Raw genomic sequence first — 24137 nt, forward strand, 5'->3', positions numbered from 1 at the left:
ATTCAACGTAGGTTCTTTTCTATTTTCTATTTTCCCTAAGTGTCAGCCAGTCTGAGAAATAAAGGGAAAGAGTACAAAAGAGAGAAATTTTAAAGCAAGGTGTCCAGGGGAGACATCACATGTCGGCAGGTTCCGTGATGCCCCTCAAGCCACAAAACCAGCAAGTTTTTATTAGTGATTTTCAAAGAGGAGGGAGTGTATGAATAGGGTATGGGTCACAGAGATCACATGCTTCACAAGGCAATAAAATATCACAATGCAAATGGGGGCAGAGTGAGATCACAGGACCAGGGCAAAATTAAAATTGCTAGTGAAGTTTTGAGCATGCATTGTCATTGATAACATCTTACCAGGAGACAGGGTTTGAGAGCAGACAACCAGTCTGACTAAAATTTACTAGGCACGAATTTCCTTGTCCTAATAGGCCTGGGAGGGCTACGGGAGACCGGGGCTTATTTCATCCCTTATCTTCAACTGTATAAGACAGACACTCCCAGAGTGGCCATTTTAGAGACCTATCCCTGGGAATGCATTCACTTTCTCAGGGCTGTTCCTTGCTGAGACAAAGAATTCAGTGATATTTCTCCTATTCGCTTTTGTAAGAAGAGAAATATGGCTCTGTTCCACCCAGCTCTCAGGTAGTCAGACCTAATGGATTCTGAACATCGCTGTTATCCTGTTCTTTTTTCAAGGTGCCCACATTTCATATTGTTTAAACACACATGCTTTACGAACAATTTGTGCAGTTAACGCAGTCATCACAGGGTCCTAAGGAGACATACATCCTCAGCTTACGAAGATGATGGGATTAAGAGATTAAAGTAAAGACAGGTGTAGGAAATCATAAGAGTATTGATTAGGGAAGTGATAAATGTCCATGAAATTTTCACAATTTATGTTCAGATATTGCAGTAAAGACAGGCGTAAGAAATTATAAAAGTATTAATTTGGGGAACTAATAAATGTCCATGAAATCTTCACAATTTATGTTCTTCTGCCATGGCTTCAGCCTGTCCCTCCATTCGGGGTCCCTGACTTCCTACAACAGGTTAACCTGATTTGGTACCCAAACCCCATCACATCAAGGGTAGCAATACCTGAATATCTAAACTTCTAAAGCAGAGAAATAAACCTGGAACATGGTCACTCTACCAAGAAATTGTTACCAGACCTGTGTGGCTGGACATCTGATTCTCCCATGGCAAATCTTCTATTTCATTGGGTCATCATCAATATTTTTTTCATTTTCAATTTTTAACAGTAGGCAGATATCTAGGTTTAACTGTCTGAAAGGTTTGATATATGACTTAGGGTTGTATATTATTCAGTGTTTATTTGAAAGAATAGAAAAGTCCAAAGACAGGTTCACAATAAGCAAAAGTACATACATACATAAATAAGCTTGGAGACTTTTATATGATTAAAATGAAGTTCTTACAAATACATAAATCAAAATACAGCAGGAGTTATGACACCAAAATCTTCAATCTTATTTTTAGAAACAGGATTTCGCTATGTTGCCCAGACTGGACTTGAACTTCTGGGCTCATGTGATCCTCCCACCTCAGCCTCTTGAGTAGCTGGAATTATGGATGCACACCACCATGCCCATCTGAAAATCTGCAGTATTGACACTGCACTCTATAATGCCCTTCCTTATTGTTCTCTTGACAGTGTCCCCACTGTATATTTGTGAAGATGGCTGAATGTATTGAAGTAGATACTGCTTTTATAATGTCAAAGCCATTATAATGTCAAAGCCATAACCATAAGGTCATGGGACTGTTAACTGGTGGGTATCACAACCCTGTTTATGAGAAAAGCATTCAGAACTGCATAGGGGAAGGTGTAGTGAAATATTTATTATAGGATATATCTTGGAGCTGGCATATTCCAGGATAGGCCATGGAACATGACTTTTCTTTTTTTTGAGACGGAGTCTCGCCCTGTCACCCAGGCTGGAATGGAGTGGCGTGATGTCGGCTCACTGCAACTTCCACCTCCCACGTTCAAGCACTTTTCTGCCTCAGCCTACCGAGTAGCTGGGATTACAGGCACCTGCCACCATGCCTGGCTAATTTTTGTATTTTTAGTAGAGACGGGGTTTCACCATCTTGGCCAGGCTGGTCTTGAACTCCTGACCTTGTGTTCCACCCTCCTCAGCCTCCCAAAGTGTTGGAATTACAGGTGTGAGCCACCACGCCTGGCCAGGAACGTGACTCTTAGTAGTGCTTGTGACCAAAACCTACAGAAGAGAAAATGCAGTGTAATATACAAGTAACCCTTAGAATGACTAATCCAGTTGGATAAAACTCTTCTCAGTTTCTGTACCTACAATGTGAGGGGATAGGAGGTGGGAAAAGTTGGGAAAGTACCTTATACTGGACCTTTTCTGTAGAAATCTAAATTTTTATACTATTATCATTTGCTAATTTGACATGAAATTTAAGCAACCAGCAATGAGGAAAAATAGAGGAAATACTTAGACTGTAACAGAGCTCTTCAGAGTTCTTTGTTTTGTAACAATCACCTTTCAAAACTTCCCTAACAACTTGGACAGACAAACCCAGTCGAATTTACAGATGCTTGTGGAAAGGTTAGAGAATTTGAAAGAAATAAAACAGAGTTGGGAGTGAATATGTGTGTCCTACTGTTTTGGTTTTGTTTCCTAGCATTTATGGGTTCAAATAGATTTGTTGCTTTGCTGATTCTCTGCCATCTTCATAAAAGATAAGAGAAAACCTCTCAGCGTCCCTCAATAGTGTGAGAAACATGATTTATAATAACATTATTTCATAATTGAGAATACTGTTTTGTTGTCTGGGAAAATGAGCGCATCAGAATTGACTTGTAGTTTTAGAGGCCAGTGGGTTGCTATAACAACCAGAAAAACAATGGTGTAATAACAGCTGTCCCTGAAAGCTGGAGAACTCACTAAATGACGAGAGCTACAGATGCAAGTGTTTGTCATATGAATTCAAACAAGAACCAAATACATTCATTTATTTCTTTCATGAGCAGTGACTCCATGCCTGGCATTATGCTAGGAACTGGTGAAATAGACGTGGTCCCTCCTGTGATGGAGTGAACAATCTAATGGAGAAGACCGATAATAAACAGTTTTTAAAAAAAAAGATAAACGGAATCATTTCAGCATGTTTAAGGCCCTTTGGTAGAGAAAGCATTGTTCTCTGACACTGAACAAGCAGAGAAGGGTTGCTCCAGTATGGGACATGGAGAAGCACCTGGTCATATCACAAATCTTGCCTTTAAGGCTATATGACCTCTAGTAAAGTGAAGGAAAAAAAGAATGGAGTCTTACAGTCTTTATTAGAATTTAAGGGAAGAAACTGCTAACTGAAGCATGATCATTTTTTACTAGAAGGGTTTAACACGTAAATTCCCAGAATTCTTGAATTAGGAGGATTCAACATTAAAATACGAGTTATTTGTGTGTTTTAAAACAGTATTGTTTTGGGCCGGGTGTGGTGGCTCACACCTATAATCCCAACACTTTGGGAGGCTGGGAGGCCAAGGCAAGCGGATCACCTGAGGTCAGGAGTTCGAGACCAGCCTGGCCAACATGGTGAAACCCTGTCTCTACTAAAAATACAAAAATTAGTCGAGCGTGGTGGCACATGACTGTAGTCCCAGCTACTCGGGGGGCTGAGGCAGGGCAATTGCTGTAACCCAGGAGGCAGAGGTTGCAGTGAGCCGAGATTGCGTCACTGCACTCCAGCCTGGGCGACAGAAAAAAAAAAAAAAGTATTGTTTTATTTCAGCTTTATTCATAATAGCCAAAAACTGGAAACAGACAAATAAAACCAAATGTCCTTCAGTGGATGAATGATTAAACAAACTGTGTTATATACATACCATGGAATACTCTGGCAATAAAAAGGAAATGAACTTTTTTTTTAAGAATAAAAGCTTTATTGAGATATAATTCACATACCATAAAGTTTATCTTTTTAAAGCTTACAGTTCAGTTGTTTTTAGAACACTGACAATACAAACACTACTTAGATAATTGTGCAAAAATCACCAGTAATTCCAAAACACTGTCATTACTCCCAAAAGAATCTCCATATCTATTAGCAGTTACTCCCCATTTCCACCTTATTGTCCATATGTTCACGCCCAGACCTAAGCAACCCTTAATCTATTCTCTGTCTCTATGGATTTGCTGATTCTAGATCTCTCATATAAATGGAATCATACAATATGTTTCCTTCTGTTTCTGGCTTCTTTAGCTTAATATGCTCAAGAGTCATCTCTGTTATAGCATGCATCAGAACTCTATTTTTTAACGGATAAATAAGATTCCATTGTGCTGATATTGACCTTTTGCTCATCTATTTGTCAGTTGATGAGCATTCGGGTTTTTTCTCCTTTTTGTTGGTTATGAATAATGCTGCTATGAACATTAGTGTACCAGTTTTTTCTGTACATATGTTTCCAGTTCTCCTGGTTATGTACCTAGGAGTGGAATTGCTGGGTCATATGGTATCTCTGTTAACTTTCTGAGGAACAGAAAACTGTTTTCCAAAGCCATTGTACCATTTTACACTCCTACCAGTAGGTATGAGGATTTCAGTTTTTCCACATCCTTGCCATCCTTGCTTTTGTCTTTTTTTGAATTTTCATGTCAAAGGGGTAATGTTCCAATGAGGTCATAACAAGGCTTGGGGAAGGCACATTTCACACATGCACGTGAAACCCCAGTCATCACGCTTATAAACTACAAAAGGATCCGCTTTTGTTTTTTATTATAGCCATCCAAGTAGTCGTAAAGTGGTATTTCGTTGTGGTTTCATTCGCATTTCCCTAATGTGTTGAGTATCTTTTCATGTGCTTGTTGGTCATTTGTCTGTCTTGTTTGAAGCAATGTCTGTTCAAATCTTTTCTCAATTTTTCAGTTGGGTCATTTGTCTTTTTATTATTGAATTGTATCAGTTCTTTACATATTCTAGACACATGTCGCTTCTCAGATATATGATTTGCAAATATTTTCTCCCAATGTGAGTTTTTTTTTACTTTTTTTTCACTCACATTATGTATGTTGATGTTATAATTTGAAGCACAAAAGTTTAATTTTGGTTAAGTCTAATTTCTTTTGTTGAACTACTGATTGTTTTTCAAAAAATAAATGCCCTGTACGTCAAGCTGTATGCAGAGTGTACTCTGAAATAGGTCAAATTAAAAGAAGTCCTGATTATGGAGATTTTCAGTGAGCTGTTAGGTCAACTCGTGGTAATTCTCTGGGAATGAGCCTTTTTGGGCTTCAAATCTGTGCTTTTCTCTCCAGTGGCTGCTAAGCTGTACTTTCCACAACTACTATAAATGTGAAGCTGTGGAGTTTCAAGGCTTCCATGGAGCTGGGGAGAGCTATATAGGATTAGAGCAAGTTAAAACACCATAGGCTTTCTGTTCTTACTGAGATTCAGCTGTTTTTCTTAGGTAAACATTCCTTGGAATGTGGCAAGCCTTTAGTTAATTTCCACAATTCTAATAAGTTTATGTCAACAGCTTTTGATAATGTCCTCATTGCTTTTATGGAGGAGCAGATTTTCGGTGCGACATTACTGTACCATTTGGAATGTCTACTGATATACACGATAACTTGGATAAATCTCAAGAGAATTATGCTGAGTGAAAACATGATCTTAAAAGGTTAAATACAGTATGATTCCATTTATATAACTTTTTTTTCTTTGAGACAGGGTCTTGCTCTGTCGCCCAGGCTGGAGTGCAGCAGCACAATCATAGCTCACTGTAACCTCAAACTCCTGGGCTCAAGTGATCCTTCTGTCTCAACCTCCCGAGTAGCTAGAACTACAGCCACCACACCTGGCTAATTTTTAAAATTTTTTGTAGAGATGGGGTCTTGCTATGTTACCCAGGCTGGTTTGAAACTCCTGACCACACATGATCCTCCTGCCTCAACCTTCCAAAGCACTGGGATTACAGGCATAAGTCACCATGCCCACCCTATATAACAAATTTAAAATGACAAAATTACAGAGATGAATTACAGATGAGGGGTTGACTAGGGAGATGAGGAGGGAAAGCCTGTGGCTATAAAAGCAAGGCACTGGCTGGTCACAGTGGCTCACGCCTATAATCTCAGCACTTTGGGAGGCCAAGGCGGGCGGATCACCTGAGGTCGGAAGTTTGAGACCAGCCTGACCAACACGGAGAAACTCTGGTTCTACTGAAAATACAAAATTAGCCGGGCGTGGTGGAGCATGCCTGTAATCCCAGCTACTCGGGAGGCTGAGGCAGGAGAATCACTTGAACCCAGGAGGTGGAGGTTACGGTGAGCCGAGATTGCCCCATTGCACTCCAGCCTGGGCAACAAGAGTGAAACTCCGTCTAAAAAAAAAAAAAAAACAAACAAAAAAAAAAACACATGGCACAAGGGATATTTGTAATAGAACTATATTTTATATCTTGACTGTGTCCAAGTTCCCATGAATCTACATGTTAATAAACTTCATAGATTTAAATATACACACACCAAACGCATGCATGTAAAAGTGGTAGAATGTGAATTTTAATGATTTGTATCAATGTCATTTTCTTGGTTGTGATATTTTACTATAGTTGTGCAAAGTGTTACCACTGGGAAAAACAAATGAAGGATATACAGGATCTCTCTGTATTATTTCTTACAACTGCATGTGAATTTACAATAATCTCAAATTTTTGTTTATAAAACAGAAAAAGGAGTATCATAGCTCATAATAGAAATTATATAAGGAAAATTATATTACATAGTTGAGAGAAGCAATTCAAAATATTCTCTGGCAGCTGTTTTGAGGTTTTTATAAACACATAAAATGATACTGTAAATATATCTTGAATATATTAATACTAAGATACGCTGATTAAGACAGCACAAGAGGCCGGGCGCGGTGGCTCACGCCTGTAATCCCAGCACTTTGGGAGGCTGAGGCGGGTGGATCACGAGGTCAAGAGATCGAGACCATCCTGGCCAACATGGCGAAACCCCGTCTCTACTAAAAATGCAAAAAATTAGCTGGGCGTGGTAGTGGGCGCCTGTAGTCCCAGCTACTCGGGAGGCTGAGGCAGGAGAATGGCGTGAACCCGGGAGGCAGAGCTTGCAGTGAGCCGAGATCGTGCCACTGCACTCCAGCCTGGGCAACAGAGCAAGACTCTGTCTCAAAAAAAAAAAAAAAAAAAGCACAAGAACTGAGTGAGCAACTAAGTTCTGAATAGATTATTATGGCTAATGAGGTGGGCTTTAATAGAAGGGCAGATAAGTAGATCACTCCACATACCACTGCAAAAATGATTCAGGCACAGAAAATGCTCTGTAGCCTAACTTTTGTGAGGTACCCCTTCCTAAAACATTCATATATGTGATTCATTTAAAATAGAATTGCAGAATCATAGGTGTTTCAACAAGTATAGGCATGAATGATTCTGTAATAAGCTAAACAAGACAAAGCTCCACCAAGATGCTTGGAACATGCTAGAACTGAGTTAAAACTGAATATGGTATATTTCTTATCCCTCATATAACTAAAAAAAATTCATAAATATATATATATAGATATAGATATTTTAGAGACAGGGTCTCACTCTGTCACTCAGGTGGGAATGCAATGGCATGATCATAGCTCATTGCAACCTCAAACTCACGGGCTCAAGTGATCATCTCTCCTTAGCCTTCCAAGTAGCTAGGACAACAGGCATGCACAACCACACCTAATTTTTTTTTTAATTTTTATTTTGTAGAGGCAGGGTCTCACTATGTTGCTGAGGCTTATCGTGAATGCCTGGCCTCAAGCAATCCTGCCTAGGCCTCCCAAAGTTGCTGGGATTACAGGCATAAGCCACCGTGCTCAGCCTAAAAGTGGCATATTCTGGTGTCTAATATCTAATCTGAAGAAATTTCAAGGTACCGCTCATAAAATGTGTCCCCAGCATGCTATTCCAAAGACTTCAACTTAATTTTGTCATATTTACTTTCAAGGCAAAATGGAACCCTTCTATGTTGATAAAATGTTTTATCTATGGTAAGATTTGAGGACTTTACATATTTAGAGGAATTCTTGTTTTAGATATATTATTAGTATGTCTTCATCAAAAAGATATGAAATCCATTAAAGCCTCACCTCCACAGATCTCATTTTAAACACTAGGGTATGCCTCCCCTTTCTCCAAATCTTCTGGGTTTCCTGACAAGTTGTACAGTTGGCTGATTCTAGTTTTCTGTCATTTCTCCCTTCTTTTTTTTTTTTTTTTTTTTGGAGATGGAGTCTCACTCTGTCGCCCAGGCTGGAGTGCAGTGGCGTGATCTTGGTGCACTGCAACGTCCTCCTCCCGGGTTCAAGCAATTCTCCTGTCTCAGCCTCCCGAGTAGCAAGGACTACAGGCGCACGCCACCACACCCGGCTAATTTTTTGTATTTTAGTAGAGACGGGGTTTCATCATGTTGCCCAGGCTAGTCTCGAACTCCTGACCTCAGGCAATCCACCCACCTTGGCCTCCCAACATTTCTCCCTTCTTTAACATTAACAAACAGAGCTGACATGAGAAAAAGAGAGGACTTAAGTTCTTAGAAAATTGTGAACTGGCTACACAGGTATTAAGAGTCCTTGGTATTTCAGAGACCTCAAGCGTTATTATTAGCATGGTAACTTTAGGGTTGATTCCAGCTATAAGTAACTATCTCATGATACTAAACGCACAAAGGCTTTTGAAAAATTTAGATTGCATTTTGAAATAAATATGATGTGATATCTTTAAATTTTTACTGTCATACTGTGCAAATTGTTTAGATTTAGAAATGATTTTATTGCTCCTTAAGCATTCATTCAATTTTTATTCAGTGAATACACAGAACATAGGTAGTATTTGGGAAGGTACATCTTATTATTACCTTGATATAATTATATCATAACTGTGAATTTAAATATAAAAATAATTTAATATTTATTAAATTAGCTATATGCTGTCATTGAGATTATCTGAACTGACATGGTCAAAATAAAATATACAAAAAAAATACTAAATAGAATACTAAAATATAAGCATAATATAATGCTAAAAATAATACTGTGTTTTAATACTTTAAAACTTATCATCACTAAAGGGTTTGGTTGGGTTTTGTTTTCAATTAAAGCCAATTTTTCACACTCTTTCTCCATTGTTCAAACATGACTTTTAGTTGGGCCCTCTCTTGATTCAGAGTTCTGAGTAAGGAGTCAGAAATTCCAGACCACGTGCCCTAAGGTGCATCAGGACTAGACTGGAGGACCAAATAAATCTCAAGCAGAACAACAGTCCAGGCGTGGTGGCTCACGCCTGTAATCCCAGCACTTTGGGAGGCCAAGGCAGGCTGATCCCTTGAGCTTAGGAGTTCAAGACTAGCCTGAGCAACATGGTAAAATCCTGTCTCTACAAAATATACAAAAAAAAAAAAAAAAAAAAAAAAGAAGAACAATAGTGATTTTACTTTCTGAGTCCTGTTTGAGGTAGTGCTACTCAGCAGGCAAGAGTGTGTACTAGAAAGTGCTTTAAGAGATAGGAAACACAGTTCTAATTCCAGTTTTATGAATAGCTAGCAGTACAAGCCTTGGTAAATTATTTAAAGTTCCTTGGGTTTATATAAGAAAACTGGGCTCTACCAGGGAGGTTGAGGCTTCAGTGAGCTGTGATCGCACCACTAGACACCAGCCTGGGCAACAGAGTGAGACTCTGTCTCAATTAAAAAAAAAAAAAAAAGAAAATTGGGCTGTAATATTCATGATTCTAACTGACAAAAAATTAAGAATCAACTTATGATGAAGAACAATATGCAGAAATTCAAGCCACTAAAGGATTATGTAAAAACATAAATTTATATTATATGTATCTTATATTGTTAAGATCTAGAATATGAGCAGTTCTATTTTACAGTAACACTTCCAATCTTAAATGTTTTTTCAACTCTGTTCAAGGCTCTTTGATTAGTGTTATGAGGGCTATAAAGAAGAAATAAACCTTATCCCCTGATCTCAGGAAGCTTACCAGTTAGTAGGTTCACCCTCTCTTCAAGCATCCTTGCCCATGGGGCTCCCCTTTCAGCAGAAATTCTTGCATTCTAATTCAAGGAAAGAAAACATTAGAGGTATAAGCTACCTGAAGTCCAAAGCCATACCCAGAAATTCATCTCCATCTATATCAACCTTTCCCTGCTGCCATAGCTGCAGCTTAAATCAGAGGTGGGCCAAAGGCCTGTGATATGGGACACCAAATACATCTACTAATGTCTCCAAATCAAGACTCCCATGTTCCCAAATCCATTAAACAGCAGCACCATCCATTTAGTCAACTGTGACGGAGATTGCTAATCGTGCCCTCATCCATTCTCCTTCCTTTTAGTAATAGAGCTTTTGGGATATAGGATAAGTGAGAAGGCTAAGCCAGTAAATTCCCAGAGGAGAAGGCAAGGGGATTGGAAAAAGTTTAGGGATTAAGGGAGAGAACCCTGGGCACCTTGGAGGCTTAATTTCTGCCACTCCTAGGAATACTAGACCTAATAGCAAAAATATGAGGCATGTTTGTGTCTCTCTGTGTTAAAGGTATGCAGGGGCCCATTTGTTTATTAAAAAATCATTATTTGGCATGATATGAAATTTAACTTTTGGCTGTGAATTTATTGTGGAAGGATAATTGTAGGGATCTCTGAAATGACCATGATAATAATAACGCCTGCATGACATTGTGAACCACCTGCATTTGAATACAGAAAACTGAACATGTTTATATTAAAATATATTCATTTACTAACACTATTTATTAATAGAGATCCGTGAGTTTTAGCAAGGCACATCCATTTAGTGACAATATTTCCCAGTTCATCTTGCAACTGGGCATGGCGATATGATTAAGTTCTCCCCAATAAAAAAAATAGCAAAAGTGATGTAAAAGTCCTTTAAAATGAAAAGATTTTTTGCCTTCCATTTCCTCTTTCCCCTTTTTCACAGGCTGAAAACACAGATACAATTCTGGTGAATGTGCTTTGCTCATGAGGACAGACAACTCACTGGGGGTTGGGAGGATAAACGATAAAAGAACTTGGGCCTGTGAACAACCCCATGGGGCAGAACTAGTCTGCAACACTTGTCTGTTCACTTCTGGACTGAATGTGTACAAAAAGGTTTCTACCTTACATTCCAGGGCCTCTTTGATATGGAAGTTTGGCCTGTACTCTAACACAACATCCAAGCAAGAAACGGGAAATCGCTTTAGTCATACTCCCTACAGCTCCCTCATCTCCAAACATACAATTATAGGTCCAGATCAATTTAACTGACTTATCTGTTTCTTCCTCATCAATTCCATAACTACTCCCCCTGTTGAGAACCACATTCTGTCACTGTCTGGACTACAACAACACATCCCTTTAAATGTTCTTGCTGCCACAATCTTGCACTGTCAGTACATCCAGAAGGGTCTCAATAAAACAAATCCAATTTTGTCAAATCCCTATTTTAAAATTCTCAATGAATTCACATTGTATGTAAAAAAAAAATCAAAAAGTCCAAACTCCTTGATGGCATATAAGACCTTCAAGAGCTGATGCCTACCAACTTTTCCAGCTTGTTCTTATGCCAAGCTTCCCCTTCCATCCTAGGATCAGGTTACATCAAAATACATGCTGTACTCTGAACATTCCCACGTTTGCAACTCTGCAGTCTCTGTAGAATCTGCCGCAATAGGAACTGTAACTTTATTGAGGTTATTTGCTTACCTATTGGTTTTCCTCAACATTTCCCAACTTTATCTCTTACAAGTGATCAGAGTCCTAGAACCCACAGGGAATTTTCTGCCAGAGAATACATAAAATATTGCCACTTTCCACTGGGTTTTTAAAAAAATTATTACTATCTAAATTACTAATATAAAGAGAGAAGCATACCAATGGGGTTTCTAAGTTGGTACACTGCAGTTCTTGGGACTCCTGGCAGTCATTTTAGCTGTCAGGTGATAAAAATCTAGCCTGACAGATGGTGTAGCAGAGATTGCTGTTCGTATCCCAGTGTTCTTTCTCAGCATTCTTCAAGAAGGAACCACTGAATTTTAACTGGATACATGTTGACAGAATAAAGACTACCTTTTCCTTGCAGCTAGGTGTGGCCATGTAGTTCAGATCTGGCCAATGTCATGTGACCAGAAGTGATATGTACAATTTCCCTTACAGAACAGGGTCATGCCCTTCAAACACTCCCATCCTGATGGCTGGAATATGGACATGCAGGTGAACCATCTTGGACCATGTGAAACAGGGTAACACCCCAAGGGCAGTAGAACAGGAAGACAACAAGCCTGGGTCTCAGATAACTGTAGATCAGGAGCCACATAAAAGATTGGACTTTTATATGAGAAATCCTTTTAAATATCTGTAAGGTCTCTCTTGCATACAACCAACTTATGTGCTAACTAATGTATAAAGTGAGAGAAAATCTCGTCCTATGACATATTCTCTGTACTAATAAAGCCTTGAAGACATTGACACTCTGGATTAGGCTGTGCCTTGAGGTGAGAACCATTGCTATTTGCTAGGTTCCCCAAAATTAACAAATAATTTGTCCCTAAAAGAATATTCTTGATTAAGATATGGTGGGTCTGGCCGGGTGCGGTGGTTCACGCCTATAATCCCAGCACTTTGGGAGGCCAATGTGGGTGGATCACGAGGTCAGGAGTTCGAGACCAGCCTGGCCAATATGGTGAAACCCCATCTCTACTTAAAAAATTAGCCAGGCGTGGTGGCACACGCCTGTAGTCCCAGCTACTCGGGAGGCTGAGGCAGGAGAATTGCTTGAACCTGGGAGGCAGAGGTTGCGGTGAGCCGAGATTGTGCCACTGCACTCCAGCCTGGGCGACAGAGTAAGGCTCCGTCTCAAAAAAAAAAAAAAGTATGGTGGGTCCAAGTAGCCAAAATTGCTTTGGCAGTGACAGTGTGAAAGATCTCCATTGGAGAGACTCCCCACAGAGTAGGAGAAAATGTCTCAGATATGGAGAGAATAATATGCAACAATATCTGTTCCCTGCCTGCCCTGTGCCTTGGACCATGTTGAGTCCACAAGGGTAAAGTGAGAAACAGAAGCTGTTGGCAAAGGTCTAAGTGACAAAATAGCCCAGAGTTAAGAAAAGGACATAAAACCTATTGCCTATAAGGTACTCCTCTAAAATTTGGCAACTTCTCTGAACGGTACCTTTTTGTTGTTGTTTTTCATTTAAAAACTGTCTTGTATATACTTAATCAACTCTATGGTTCTCAAATAGATTATCAATTAATTCTCTTGGGATTGCTAGTCACCTTTTCTATAATTTTGCCTTCTAATACTTTCTGCTTTATTATATTTGCTATAACAAATATTCTTTTAAAATTAGTTGTAAAGATGAAACAGTGTTGAAGTTTCAAATAGATATGGGAAGTAGAGATTTGATGAAAGGATATTTACATTCTGGTTATCAAATTTTTGGATTTCAAAGACCAGTCAATTTTCTTTTAGTGTTTAGGGGACTAATACAAGGCTGAAAAATTTTTACATTTCCAATTTATGAACAATAAAACAAATGTAATAGAATAATTTTTATCTTACAACTCATTCATTGTTTTTTATAGTTTTTCACTTCAGCACAAATTGGTAAAAATAACATCAGGCAAAGCACTGGTTCCTGGTTTAATGAGCAGAGTTTAACAAATTGATTATATTTTTTGACTACATTTACTATAGATCCCTTTCAGGTAGATGCACTTTTCCAACCACTTGTTTTCCTATTTATGAAGAGACAATGAACTTTTGCTACTAAAATATATTTCTAGTAATGAGCCATGGTGCCAGTAGTTTGAAACATCTGAACCATGTATTTTGCTTTAAATCCTTATACATAGCCTTCTTGAACAATAATCATATCACTTACATTTGTATAACACTTAAGTTTCAAAGCTTTCATATACACTAGTGCACTTTATCCTTCGAATAGTTTACATTTTGTTACTCATTCTTGCATTGCTTATCATGAGGAAATTAGAATTTCAGAAATGTCAACTTTGCCTTCATTCTGAGGTACTAATTTTCACATTTCTTTCAGATGGTGAATGTATATTATTTCTTTTTTTATTTGGTTTTTTTTTTTTTTTGAGATGGAGTCTCGCTCTATCGCCAGGCTGGAGTGCAGTGGCACGATCTCAGCTCACTGCAACCTCTGCCTCCCGGGTTCAAGCGATTCTCCTGCCTTAGCCTCCCGAGTAGCTGGGACTACGGGCGCACGCCACCACGCCCTCCTAATTTTTGTATTTTTAGTAGAGACGGGGTTTCGCCATGTTGGCCAGGATGGTCTCAATCTCTTGACCTCGTGATCTGCCCACCTTGGCCTCCCAAAGTGCTGGGATTACAGGCGTGAGCCACCACACCTGGACGTATATTATTTCTTTCGCCCTATTTTGGGAATTACTCTTTCATACTACAAACATTTGAGCTATGTGTCTTGTGAAAAATGCAAATTTCTTTTTGTAGATATGTTCTTGAGACCTTGTCACAAGAGTTTTTACCCTGGGTGTGTGGATGAACTTCAGAAATGTCATTATACCCTTAAAATTATGAAATTATGAACATATGCATTTTCCTGAAGAATGGGTCAAAAGTTTTCATCATATTCTCTATTAAGATCCAGGCACCAAAACAGAACAACACTGCTCAACTAGAGGAGATATGAGGGGCTATTATAACTTAATCCTAAAACTAAATTTAAACAAGTTATTTGCTAAATTAGTCTTCTATTTTACCTTTTTGAAAACACCAGTACTACTCAATGTTTGAATTTAAAAACATATGAAATAAAACTAAATCTTACCAATGGCAGTCCTACAAATGACATTATAGAAAGCATTTGTTAAATGATGTGCTGATTAATTGGAAAACTTAGAAAAGGGTTCTTGTCATGAAGATATTTCAACACTGCCAGTTCACTGCACAGCAAGAATTTTGTACATTTAGCAGAACCATTGAATTAGAAAGTCAGGAAACCTGGGTTCTAGTACCAGTTTTATTTATAACTAACCATGTACAAATCACTTATCTATAAAATAATGGTTAACATCTACTCCTTAATTCACAAATAGATGACAAAACCAAGATCCTTCCCAAGAAAACCTTACTGTAAACCAAGACATTCCCACGATTTAGACTAGGTTTTAACTCAAAGGTTAAGAACTCAAAGGTTGAGAAAGACAAACTGGAGCATTTGTCTTTTATTTACCAGTTGCATACCTTAATTCTGCAGATGGATAATCTGGTTGAGATAAGCATTGCCATCTCTCAATTTTTACAAAACAAAAAGCTACCAACAAGAAGTTAATGGTGAAGAAGAATTTGGCTCAAAAATAACACAATTGAGAAACAGCTTTGTATTAAGTGCAGTACTTATAACATCGCTGATGTCAAATGAACAAAATTTAGCTTTAGGTCACTAAAGCATGTTTACCCTTTTGAAGAAACATGTATTGCTAGGGCAGGCATCTTACTTCACTAGAAATAACGTTAAACTTGTAGACTGTTCAAATGGCCAATCAAAATGACTAAGAAACATTATCGTGCATTTTTGTTTGTTTGTTTCTTTATCCTTTCTCTTTCCTTTTCGTTCAAAAATTCAGTTCCCCATCCTAGACCAGACTCCTCTGTCCTCTGCCAGGGTATAAGAAAAGTTAGCATTCTGTCAGAACATAGAAGAGGAATTAGCATGTTATTGAATAAAGAATCAGGAAGATAATTCTAATTGGGTATAGAAAAATTTATACACCATAAACATCTGTATATGTACACCATTTATCATATATACGTATTGTGACAACCATATATATTAATAAACCTTCAAAAGGTAAGCACCTATATTTTCTTGTAATTAACAATTTTAGTTTTGTGCAATTTAGTCTATATTTATGGACTTCCCCTTACATATGGTGACAGAGAGACTGAAACATGGTTCACAGAGAAACACAGAACATATGCAAATCTCATAATAAAATAACCACGTATACCACTGTTTAGGGAAATATTTTAGAGGAAACATACTTTCACTAGTGGCCCCAAATCCCATCATCCACTTAGGTTCTTCAATGTCAACTTTTAATACAAAAATACCTTCAAGCTGATAATTAAGAACATTCACAGTGACTTACAAAATGGACAATATTCCAATGCTACACAAAACGGTTCTATAATACACAGCTTAAAGTTTTAAAGTTCTTGGCTGGCACTTGATTTTTTTTTTTTATAGCTGATAGACACGATAACTACTGATCTGAGTAAAATACTGTTTTTAGCTTATACATATGTTCTAAACCATATTACCTCACAAAACAGTAAAGAATAAATCACTTTCTGTTGAAGAATCCTCTAGGACAAACACCAAACCTATACAGCCAAAATATTTTAGGGAGGCAAGTAAACATTTTAAGACAAGTCATGACCAGTGGATAAAAATTTGCATTACCCAATTGTATGTCCAGGAATTGTTCCTCTGAGTCAATAAAGCATGTATTGGGCATAAATTAAAAACACAAACGTAGAAACCAAGTTACTTTTTTTTTTTTTGGTTTAGAAGGGTGTTTAATTCATGACATTACTAAGAATGGGTGTTTTTTGGGATAGAAAATTGGTCACATATACCAAATACACATTTTATATCCCAAAATAAAAACTGAGATTTCTTTTAAAACAGTGGAATCCTGATTTTTTTTTTTTTTTACTTTCTGTGAGCTTCTGAGGCCATTCTGCACATTATCAAAATGAAATCATTATTCAGTAACCTTATATATATAAATCCAATTTTTTCCTTTGTAGAAGAAAACCAAAATAATTTTACAAACTATATTTAACTTAGAATATAAAGAACTGACTAGTGTAAAATTTTGAAAATCTACCACTTTATTTTGAAGGAAAGTACACATCCTTCAAAACCCCGCCAACAATTCCTAGTTCAGTTTTCTATTATACAAATTAAAAAGTTAAATTCTTTGTGGCACTAACCAAAACTTAAAAATTAATAGAAGACTGAATTAATATAAAAAAGCATACTAACTAATCAAAACAATGCACTGTGCAATGAATATTTGAACAATGAAAAAACCTACCAAGCATCCCAATCAATTATATAGTTCTTGCTTCCATATTTTAATTCTGGACTTTCAGCATGGTAAATTATTAAACAGGTCAATTTCATGGACTGTTTAAACCTTGTAGTATTTCAAAATATTACCCTTTCTAAACCAAATCTGTGGCCCTAATCAACTTTTTTTTTTCCAAGAAAAAGAAAGGATATGTGTTTAAAATACATTCCGTAGCAGTAGAAACATCTTAAAGTGTCTCAAAATACTATTTACAAAGAACCCTGCTGATCCTGTGCATTTCGCTGAGGTGCTACTTGCACCCAGACTTCATCATCTGAAAAAGAACTTGAACTTCCTGACTCAGAGTCCAGCTCACTGAATCCATCTAAGTCCCATTCAGTACTAGACTCACTCCGTGCATCATCTTCCTCAGTAATAAAACTCTGACCAGGTTCAAGGCAGGAAGGATAAACACGAGCACAAAGGCAAATAAAGCCAGAGTCAAACTGCAAAAGGCCTAACATGGTACCTATATTAATCCACTGATCTTCCCTAGTATCATACTCATACACTGTCACTCGGTTCTTTTTCCATTGTGGGGTTGTAGAAGTGATGAGAAGCAACTTTTGGTCATGATTGACAATCTGGTAGTTGTGGGTCTCTGAATCCAAAGGAATATTACTAATCCGCCTCCATTCTCCCCTAGCTGGGTTGTAGACCTTCATGACTGGGATGTCACAGATACAATAGATTTCATCATTGAAGACACATGCTTCCTGAAAGTCACTACGTTTAAGAGAAGCACAGTTCAGCCACATATTGTGGCTAGGATCATAGCAAAGCATGCGCTTACTGTTGACAGCATAAAGATAGTTCTGAACCACTATTAGTTCAAAGGAATAGAAGGAATGAGGGACAGGAGCCACCAATGCCCACTGGTTTCTCTGAACACTATAGCATTCCACTTCCTTCAACTTAACTCCAGTAATAGGGTCTCGCCCCCCCAAAATGTAGATGTAGCCATTGAGATATGCCACATCCATGCCTTCACGACACAGCAAGCGATCTGCAAGTTGCTGCCAACTATTCTGAGCTGGTTTATACACCCAGAGGTCTTTCCTGGGCTGAGCAGCTAGATAGATGTCATGGTCTGGGGAGACACAGACAGCTGAGGAGGTGACAGTCTTAGTGTGAGCAAAGCTGGTCAAAGGTGATGGCATTGTGTAAATGTCCCCTGAGTAAGGGTCATAGCAGAGAAAGGGATCTCTAGGGTGTCCAAAGAAGATCACCATCTCCTTGGCACACATACCCAGTCTCTGGGGTGGATTTTCTGCTGCAGATACAAGAGAGTTGCTGCTGCTACTGCTGCTGCTGCTGTTTGGCACTGGCACCAGAGACTTGTACAACAGGTCACCATAGCGCATCTGCAGGGCCCCTTCAATAACGTCCAGGCAGTACTTCTTGACGATGGGCTTGGTCAGCAACCCTTCTAAGTAGTCCCGATCTTCTTCAGTGAAGTGCATCCAGCGCACGCACTTGAAGACTTCTGCAGCACTGGGACCCCGCTCTTTGGGAGCAGCCTCCAGCCACTGCACAGCTACATGGCATACAGTCCGCTCACTCTCTATGTCCAGACTATCCAGGCGCAGGACAGCCAGCAGCTGGGCCAGGGTTAGATCTGCTAGAGTCTCCTCCCGAATTGAACCCATTCGGCTGAGCTGCTTGAAGTTGTGAGCTATATAGGACTGGGCCTGAGATCGAAGCTTGTGATGGTCGAAGGCGTCTGCAAACTTGAGGATGGCGGTGCAGTTGGTCAGGTCAAGACGTCGGGCTAAGAAGGAGGCACAGGCTTCCCGCACATATTCCAGCTGTAGCATGTCGGAGGCCGCGTACAGGCGCTGCACATTGGTCTCACTGAGAGACACACGACCCGTGTAGCAGTAGTCGACCAATACCTCGAAGGACTCAGCGTCCACATCGTGCATGGTCACGCTGGCCTGCTGGCTCTCGTACATGCCACCTGTGAACATGCTCTTGAAGTAGGGACACGCAGCTGCTAGCACGTTGCGATTGCAGGAAAAGAGGCGACCCGTGCCAGGCCCGCTGCCAGGCGTCACCACCTCGATGGTCACATCACACAGCAGCCGCGCGTCGTAGAAGGACTTGAGCTGTGCCAGCAGGGCTGCAGAATGGGCCGTGTCCTTTAACTCCTCTGGACCCGTGAAAAAGGCCGAAACCGAGGGCTTGGAAATCCTCTTGGGCCGCCTCCCACCGCGGGGACTGGTGAGGCGGCGAGAGCGCGGGGCGTCTTCCCGGGACTGCATGGTGGAGATGGCGACGGGCGCTGACGGCAAGAAAGGCTGCAGGACCAGGCTCTGGCTCCTCCTCAACCTTCCCTCGCTGACGCTAAGACAAGCCGCGTCCTGGAACAGACTGCAGCACGGGCCGCACTTCTGAATTCAGCCCTATGCCGCGGTGAGGCCTCCCTTTATTGCGTAGACAGTGGCTGACTCACCCTCTCTCACTCCCGCGCCCTTTCTCCGCCTCCGCTCGCCCTCACAGGACCCGCTGGCTTGGAGCCGCGGAAGCCCCCACTGCCGCGCTGGCGATCCCGCTAGGCGCCCAGGAGAACTACTGCTCCCAGGTTGCCTTTCGCACCCCGAGGCCTGCTGGGGCTCTCGGACGGCCAGGCAGGGACAGAGGGAAAGAAGCCGCTTTGCATGTTGGGAGTAGTAGTTTGTGTAATATCGCGAGCTGTCCTTTCGTTGACTGCTCTAACAGTAGAAATTAATTCTGGATTTGATGGTGAAGAGACGAGGTCTCACTATTGTTGCCCAGGCTGGTCTTGAACTCCTGAGGGCTCAAATTATCCTCCTGCCTCGGCCTCTCAATGTGCTGGGATTACAGGCGTGAACCACCGCGCCCTGCCAGTATTTCATAGGATTTTGTGCGGTTGAATGATACCTTACATAGGATACTTAGATACATGTATGTTTTTGGTTAGAAGAATAATAAAGTGTTACCCCGTGCCTAGAATGTAGCCAATAATTGTTAGATTCTCTTTTATAATTTATGATAAATGAGGCACCCACTAATTTGAAACCGAGTATTATTTTAAACCGCAAAATTTTACAAAGAACTTCTAGTTTTTAATGTTTATTCCTTCGAAAGATTTTGAAGGGCATTAACAATATTTTCAATATTAAATGATATCTATTGGTCTCGTTTAATAAGGATGTCTTAGACGACTAGGTTGAGGTCCTAAAGAACAGTATTAATAGATGGCCTCAAATATGCAAATCGGGCATATAAAAATAGATTATTTGCTGCTCTTCCTAACATTTCATCTCTGGGGAGCAGGAGTATTTTCATTAAGCTCCAAATATGAGTGTTTTCAAGTCGTCGAATACAGCCTTTTTCACTGCCGTTCCACAAATCAATTAACAGATTATGTAATTCCCTTTATTAAGGAGTTTTAGGGAGTATTTTAACTCAAAATATTTCAACAGACTTTGTTCTGTACAAAAGCACATGATTCTCAGAATTCAGCATCAGTACATGCCCTGATATTCCTTGAATTAATATATAGTATAGTCTATGCTTTACAAAGTCTTTTATATTTGCATTGGGATCAACAGTTAAATCATCAAAATCAAGTATTACAGATTTGAGGCAGGAAAATAGGGTCTGGAGGCAGGGAACATAAGGCTGATTCACACTTTAGCTATAACAGGAAATATCCTCTCCATAGGGTGTATGCTGAGTAAATGAGTTTGTAACTTTACTTCATTCTCTTCATTTACATAGGGTGTACACCAAGTAACCAGTGGAATCCTCTGGAGGGTATTTAAACCTCCGGAAATTCTGTAACAGGGCCCTTGAGTCCCTATGCTCAGGCCCGCTCCCACACTGTGGAGTGTACTTTCATTTTCAATAAATCTCTGCTTTTGTTGTTTCATTGTTTCCTTGCTTTATGTGTTTTGTCCAATTTTTTGTCCAAAACGCCAAGAACCTGGACACCCTCCACCAGTAACAGACTTTTTCAGATAACTTTTATTACAAAACCAGTGACTGCTCCTGCTGCTAGTTTGTTATGTTACCATAACCTAATAAAGAAAATCATCAGTATTACATGCATGTATGGATAACACATTACAAGAGAATAACTTTCAAATTGTTTGTCTTTTATCAGCTGAAGATAAATTCAACTTATCAGCTGAAGTCCACTGGAAATACTCTAGGGTAGACACATTAAATTAAGTCAGCCTCTGGGCTCCAATAACTCCTCTGAAAATAAAAAGAGATGTTAGATATCCCTCAGATACACGAGAGAGAATTAAGTCAGTCATTATCAGTAACAATGATTGTTTCCTGACTTGCAGTGAATACCAGCTGGGGAAAAAAGCCTTTTTTTTCTTTTTTTTTCTTTTTTTTTGAGATGGGGTCTTGCCCTGTCACCCAGGTTGGAGTGCAGTGGCACCATAATAGCTCATTGCAGCCTCAAACTCCAGTGCTCAAGCAATACTTCGGCCTCGGCCTCCCAAATAACTAGGGCTATAGATGCATGCCACCACACCCAGTTAATTAAAAAAAAAAATTATAGACAGGGTCTCACTGTGTTGCCAGCCTGGTCTGGAAATCTTGGTGTCAAGCACTCTTCCTGCCTGAGCCTCTGAGTTGCTGTAATTACAGGCATGAGCCATATGCCCAGCGCAGGAATGGCCATTTTAAAAAACTTCTTAAAATATTGGTAAAATATACATAACACTAAATTTACCATTTAAACATTTTCAGTGTGTAGTTCTTTAGCATTAAATATATCCACATGGTTTTGCCACTATCACAAAACTGAAGCTCTGTACCCATTAAACAATAACTCTCTAGTCCCCCACTTCTCACAACTGCCATTCTACTCTTTGTCTCTATGACTTTTGACTACTCTAGGTACCTCATATAGGCAATGACTGATTTTTACCTTCCTTATATCTGCTCTTACTGTGTTATTTGGTTTAGGTTACCTGTCACACAATTGAAGATATCTATTAGGCACTATTCCCTAAGGTCTAGAGCTATGCGCTGTCCCATAAAACTTGGGAATATTTTATATTTGTGCTGGCTGATACAGTAACCAGAAGCCACATGTAGCTCTTGGGTACGTGAAATGTGGCTAGTGCAACTGAGGAATTAAATTTAAAATTTTAGAAATACAGCATGATACCAATGCAATTCAATGAAGAAAGAAAATTCTTTTCAACAAATGTTATTGGAACAACTGGATCAAGAATGTAAGACAGAAAGTTGCCCTTGCCCCTACCTTACACCATAAGCAAAAAATTAATTCAAAATTTCTCTTAATACTAAATGGAAAAGTGGAAACTATAAAGCTTCAGAAAGAAAACATAGGGCTGGGCGTGGTGGCTCACACCTGTAATCCCAGCACTTTGGGAGGCTGAGGCGAGTGAATCATGAGATCAGGAGATTGAGACCATCCTGGCTAACACGATAAAACCTGTCTCTACTAAAAATACAAAAAATTAGCTGGGCGTGGTGGCAGATGCCTGTAGTCCCAGCTATTCGGGAGGCTGAGGCAGGAGAATGGCATGAGTCCAGGAGGCAGAGCTTGCAGTGAGCCAAGATTGCGCCACTGCACTCCAGCCTGGGCGACAGAGCCAGACTCCGTCTCAAAAAAAAAAAAAGAAAAAAGAAAAAAGAAAAGAAAACATGGAAGACTATAGCTTTGCGGTTGGCAAAGTTTTCTTGGGACACCAAAAACACAGATCATAAAAAAAAGACAAAGTGAATTTCAACAAAATTACAAGCTGCTGCCTATGGAAAGGCAGTGAAAACAACAAAAGATAAACCACAGACTGGGAAAAAATATTGGTAACATGTATACCCGGTGGCCAATGCACATTAAATTCACAATAAGAAAACACTGAATACCCACTAGAATGGCTAAACTTAAAAACATCAATGATACTATATATTGGTGGAGATACTGAGCCATTGGAACTCTCATATGCTAATAATAGGAATATAAATTGGTATAACCACATTAGAAAACTCTTTGGTAGTTTCTTTTAATGTTAAATGCCCTGTAATTTCACTCCCAGACAGTTGCCTCAGGGAAATGAAAACATATATCCACAAAAACACTTGTATAAGTATGTTCATAATAGTGTTAATGACAAAGCTGGTCCTGTGAACATGAGATTTTTCCCTGTTCTATGTCATGAAGCCAAGACGCGAAACTGAAAGTGAGCATCAAGCAGTGCAGGTTTTATTCCATGGCCATGGATATAAGAAGCAGGAGCATGGCTCACAAATCAATTTCTCAGCTTCTGAGAGCCGGGAAGTCACAGATATAGGGCATCTTTAATGAAGGGGATGGGTATTAAAAGCGAGGGGTGGGGCTGGGCACAGTGGCTCACACCTGTAATACTAGCACTTTGGGAGGCCGAGGCAGGCAGATCACTTGTGCCCAGGAGTTCCAGATCAGCCTAGGGAACATGGTGAAACCCCATCTCTACTAAAATACAAAAATTAGCTGGACGTGGTGACGGACACCTGTAATCCCAGCTACTCAGGAGGCTGAGGCAGGAGAATCACTTGAATCTGGGAGGTGGAGATTGCAGTGAGCCCAGATCACACCACTGGACTCCAGCCTGGGCAGCAGAGCGAGACTCCGTCTCAAAAAAGAAAAAGCAAGGGGAGGAATATTCGTGTTTTTTTCTTGGCATGTGTGAAGAACTCAGAAACCAGAGTGCCACATTACTTTCTGTCCTTTTATGGTTTCTTCTGATCATTGTCACGCTGATTGTCAACTGTCATGCAGCTGGCAGGAGTGTCATTTAACATAGAGATTAGATCATAATGAAGTTAGAAGTTCTTCAGAGGTCAAGTGAGCTGACATCTTGGATCCCACCAGTCTTTGCCAGTTTGGTCACAATGGGGAACTTCTGATCTCAGGCATAAGCAGAGTTAAGGTAGAGTAGAAATTCACTTA

General features: G+C 39.7%; 1 protein-coding gene, 1 non-coding gene and 1 pseudogene across 2 annotated transcripts; 1 reads left to right on the plus strand and 2 right to left on the minus strand.

Moving 5' to 3' along the window:
- The window catches only part of LOC131383299 (histone-lysine N-methyltransferase SETMAR-like), a 149248-nt pseudogene that overhangs the window by 43061 nt on the left and 82050 nt on the right, over window positions 1-24137 (plus strand).
- On the minus strand, window positions 4647-4753 carry LOC116467712 (small nucleolar RNA U13). Its single transcript, XR_004247918.1, has one exon. It is a non-coding gene; the product is annotated as a small nucleolar RNA U13 (small nucleolar RNA).
- On the minus strand, window positions 16929-19831 carry KBTBD7 (kelch repeat and BTB domain containing 7). The gene has a single exon (XM_032150753.2). The coding sequence runs from the start codon at window positions 19453-19455 to the stop codon at window positions 17401-17403; it is 2055 nt and encodes a 684-aa protein (XP_032006644.1). The 5' UTR covers window positions 19456-19831; the 3' UTR covers window positions 16929-17400.

Source organism: Hylobates moloch, unplaced genomic scaffold (genome assembly GCF_009828535.3).
Source record: "Hylobates moloch isolate HMO894 unplaced genomic scaffold, HMol_V3 SCAFFOLD_4, whole genome shotgun sequence".
NCBI lineage: Eukaryota > Metazoa > Chordata > Mammalia > Primates > Hylobatidae > Hylobates > Hylobates moloch.